This window comes from Sphaeramia orbicularis, chromosome 20, assembly GCF_902148855.1.
Source record: "Sphaeramia orbicularis chromosome 20, fSphaOr1.1, whole genome shotgun sequence".
Classification (NCBI taxonomy): domain Eukaryota; kingdom Metazoa; phylum Chordata; class Actinopteri; order Kurtiformes; family Apogonidae; genus Sphaeramia; species Sphaeramia orbicularis.
Window position 1 is genome coordinate 7,740,132 of NC_043976.1, and position 4,767 is coordinate 7,744,898.

At 35.0% G+C, this 4,767-nt stretch overlaps 1 protein-coding gene across 1 annotated transcript; it reads left to right on the forward strand.

The window, feature by feature from the left end:
* The first annotated feature begins 1,952 nt into the window (after positions 1-1,952).
* LOC115411700 (uncharacterized) lies at positions 1,953-4,767 on the forward strand. The gene is made up of 7 exons (XM_030123916.1): positions 1,953-2,052; positions 2,233-2,377; positions 2,502-2,615; positions 2,885-3,029; positions 4,121-4,269; positions 4,351-4,493; positions 4,616-4,767. The coding sequence occupies exons 1-7, from the start codon at positions 1,953-1,955 to the stop codon at positions 4,765-4,767; spliced, it is 948 nt and encodes a 315-aa protein (XP_029979776.1).

The following is a 4,767-nucleotide window of genomic DNA, read 5'->3' on the forward strand; positions in this document are numbered from 1 at the left end:
CTGTGTTGGCTGATATGGAACTAAAACAACAAAACCCATTAATATACAAGAGAACAACTGGAGAAGAACTGTCAACTGGAGTGGACAGTGCATGAAAGGGTTAAGTATTGGGTTTACAGATTTAATATCATAATAAACAATATTTAGATTAATATCAAGAGAAGGCAGTTTTCTCAATAACACGTTAAGCTGGATCCATTATTATGTGTGCATTTTTTTGCATCATTTTAGACTTATTGTACGTTTAGAAAGCAGCTTAACGAAACAAACAAACAAACAAAAAAAAATCACCTGTTTGTTTTCCTGTTTCTTCAGTCGAGGTGTGGTGCAGTGTTTAACTATTACAATGGTAAAGGAACCCCTAAAGTGACATAGAAATTAAGAGTATCTATGTAGTATGAAAAAAATCTCCAAATAATTAATTTTGACAATGATTAAATAATTATTAAGGGATTTTGATTTAAGAGTATCTTAAAAAATGTCATTAGTTCAAAATGTGGTGCAGCACAGAACAAAACATGCAAATATTCATCTCAAACAGCCATCACAGGTACCATCACACATCATTCTGACATAAAGTGTATGTCAATATTGTTTATCAATTATAAAACATTAAAAGTATGTATACATGATAATGTAGTGGCTGGAGCTCTGATGACATGATGATGTGTCTGTGGTGACCGCCATTACCTTCTTCATCAGCCTAGTCAGATACAGGTCAAAGTCAGTGTTTCTTTCTTTCCTCTGGCTTCATTTAGTTTGGATATGTCATTGAAAGCAACATTTTATTTATATGAGAGACCCAAGAGCAGTATATATATTTGCATACACATTAATAACATGATTCAGACAAACAAGGCAGCAATCACACATGTAATAAATAACAAAAGTAGTTAAAACAGATGAAGTGTTGTTTAAAGTAGAAAAAAGCCGGTAGAGCTTTAATTGTTAAAACAAACAAACAAACAAACAAACAAAAAAACACTCACAAAAGGGGGAGGAGGTGCTTTAAAAAATTAATTTAATTAAAAAAAAAAATCACCATCAGCACATGACAGTTCATATCATATACATCATTCTTACCTTATTACGTCTTTTCGTGGTATTTCTGTCATTTGTGTCTTTTTCAGTCTTTCAACCCTCAAACACTGCTGATGACCAAAAACACCCACAGATATAAATGTGCCATAACTTTTCAACCACGAATCCTATCAATACATCTAAATAATGCAGGCAAAATGCAGTTTCTCTGCTTTTCAGTGGCTTCAGATCCATATATTTTTTGGATGTTCAGATACTCTGTAGTGAACTGGGAATGACTGTCACTGACTGCAGCATTGATTCACCAATAAAGTCCATGTAGTCTGACAAATGGCAGTGGTTGTAGATGCTTATTTTTCAGTGGTTATTTTATCAAAATCAGCTTATTAACCACATGCTTACATGGATTTTTAACACAGTCTTGATTGTATGTGAGAGTAATTAATGCTTTCAGGGCTGATATAATCACAACAGTCAGTGTACCTGCTTTGACGCTATGATTACATATCTAATAAATACCTGTTACCAAACACTCTGCTGGGTCAAAGTTGATCATTTTTGTGACACCCTGTTACATAGTAGGTCATTCATCTTAAGTGGCCTATTTTCTTTTCTTAATGACTGAGTTCTGCGTTTGAAAACAAAGGTCACATGGGGGAAGGCTCTAGAAATGATCATGTAAGTTATAATATAAGTACTATGGACACGTGCGAAGAGGCCTTAAAAGCCCTGTTCTTACACAACCAGCACTTGTTGAAATAAAAGCCCCTCCTCTGCAACAGACTCCACTTCCATCTGGCTACAAATGGTATGTTACCTTCATTCATACTAATATCAAAGTGAATTATGTCTCTTATGTATGTGTTTTAAGTTATAATGATTGTATTTGTAGATTCTTTGATTTTTGCACAATGGCAGAACACAGCATTAGTCTTCTGACAGCCATCGTGCTGTCATTGATCTGCTTCATCATCACTATGGTGTTCACTGCTTTGGCTGGACCTGGAATATGTGAGTCCACATTTGAAATATGATACTAAACTGTACGACTAATCTACCCATTCAGTTGTTAATATGTTTACTCTATGTGTGTTCTGTGTTTCTGTGTTTTAACACCTGAGAAAAACTTTTGACAACATGCCTGGATTTAAATTGCATGGATGTTAAATTTTTTGGTTTTGTATCCTATAGATCCATTTCTGTCGAGCACTGGAAATATTTCAGATGAATATACAACTGAGATCACACCTGCAGGATGGGCCTTTGCCATTTGGTCGATCATTTACGCCTTCTTGGCCTGTGTAATGGTCTATGTGCTCTCTGGTGTCTGTAGAAAGTATGAACTTCCTCACAGTTATTCTCCTTGCATGTGACATTGCACCATATAGATAACACACGTTTTTATCTTTCAGAGTGTGCAGTACCTGGTATGAAAGTTATGCGATTTGTTTGTTTTTCAGAAATGCCTATGGCTTCGTCTACTGCAGCCCTGCTGTTTTACCCCATGGATTTTTTGTGTCTTTGTGCTTAAATTTGGGCTTTAATATTGGATGGCTATTTTTGTGGGATAGAAGGTAAGATGGACCCTGTTTGGTTTTGCTATTATCATCCTCATGTAAATGTGAGAATATGTTGCACAGAAATCCAAATTCAATTTGTTTTGCACTGCTTAGAACAAAATGTACAGTGCATTGTGACAGGATGTGTAATTGTAACCTGATAAAAAAAATCACTTTATTTCAGACTTTAGATTAACTTTACATTCACTTTAGATTAACCTATGATGACTTTCATGACCATAATAATGCAATATTCTTTTTTCCATTGTTTGTCCCTCTCAAAGGTTGATGCCTGCTGCACTCGTTTTCCTCATCCTGATTGCCTTCACTAACTACGTCACGATATTCTTCTCTTGCCATAGTCTCAAAAGTTATGGCGCTTGGCTTAACAAATACCACAGAGTAGACCTGTGGCTCCACCGAGTGTTGGTTAGTATGACTCTTGATGATTCTGACAACCTCCAAAAAAAAAGAAAAAAAAAGAAAAGAAAAAATCAAGTATTGTCTCTTCAATTATCAACATAATGACAATCACAGATCACTTCTAACATTGAAACACATATATTGAAATGGTAAAATACACAAAAACATATGATGCACTGACGTTTCTGCTACCAAAACACTGAGAAAATGTTGTTTCATGTCATTTACATCTTTTCTGTTGTCTTTGTGTTATTACATCATGCACATTGTTTTTAACATCTTTTATGGTCTTTTGTCTTGTTGCATCGGTTTACATCATTTTCATCTGGATTCTTTTACATCATTTTGATCTTGCTGCATTTATTTAGTGTCTTTTTCTGGTTTTTGGTCTTTTAATCCTCAACGACGTAAGCAGCTGCAGGCAACCACTACTGACCTAAAAAGCCCCACAATATTTCAACCACCAATCCTACCAATACATGTAAATAATTCAGGTAAAATGCAGCTTCTCAGCTTTTCAATGAGATCAGATGTACTTTATTTGGATGTTCAGAGACTCTGTAGCAAACTGGGAATAATCATCATCAACTACAACATTGATTCACCAATACAACAAAGTAATTTTATTGGTGGAAGTGGTTATAAACAATTGTTTTTTATGTGCATTGAATCATAAATTTTACTGAAAAAGTGACAGTTTCTGAATTGTTCTCTGTTCTGATATAATAACCTTAGAATTTACGCTGAACTTTTATTAAAATCTACATGGTCACTAAACTAAAAATAGAAAAATACCTGATTTTCACTGATAAATACCAAATGCAGAGGATAATATATTAATAAATGCTTATGATAAATTGCGTAGGAAAGGTTAAATGTAGAGAAAACATAATTATATGTCTTTAAGGGTTAAGTAGTTGTCTTATTTTGCATCACTTTCACCTTTTTATGCCTTTTACAATTACTTCCTCTCCTCATGGCTTTGGGGAGGAAAAGAATTCACATAGAAATGGCTCTGCAACATATTTCAGTAGCTTACACTATATACAATTATTATTATGAGACAAAGATATTCATCTGCAAATCTTTTTTTCCAGATTCAGAATGGGATCGCTATATATGCAACATGGACAACCATTGCGTCCCTACTCAACCTAAATATTGTTCTGACTACTAATGCAAAGATGTCTCAAACAGATGCTTCCACCGTAGCACTTACTATTTTGACCCTGGTGTTGTTTGTGTGGTAAGTGCAAAGGGAAAAATGAAAATAGGATTCATTTCATAAGTTCTTATCACTTGAACCAATGTGCTGGATCTCTTACAGGTTCATCCTGGAAAATTCAGCTTTTGAAAAACACGTCAGGTACATTCAAACCATTTACTTTGTAGTGATCTGGGCGCTGACAGGGGTGTTCACGAAAAACAAGGACGCTGTAACTTCTGGAAGTCGCAATGGCATCTTTATAGGTGAGAAACTAAACAAACTCAATCTGAATGACCTGGATGTATCTTACTTCTTTTTTTTTTTTTTTCATTTGACTCACTGTCTCCCGAATCCACTAATATCAGTTCCTCTGCTGATCTTACAGCTGTACTCTTGGCTTTATCTTGCTTCTTGTGTGCCTTGCGGATAACTTTGACCATCTGGAGACACATCAAACACCCATTATACCAAGACGTAGATGCTGAGGACATGTTGCCGATGGAGATAGCTGACAAGCAGAAAACAATCTTTAAATAA

Bases quoted from the DNA above. Each gene is read 5' to 3' on its own strand.
- LOC115411700 (XM_030123916.1), top strand. From the start codon at position 1,953: ATGGCAGAACACAGCATTAGTCTTCTGACAGCCATCGTGCTGTCATTG. The intron at 2,053-2,232 runs GTGAGTCCACAT...TGTATCCTATAG, and splicing joins TTTGGCTGGACCTGGAATAT to ATCCATTTCTGTCGAGCACT. The intron at 3,030-4,120 runs GTTAGTATGACT...CTTTTTTTCCAG, and splicing joins TGTGGCTCCACCGAGTGTTG to ATTCAGAATGGGATCGCTAT.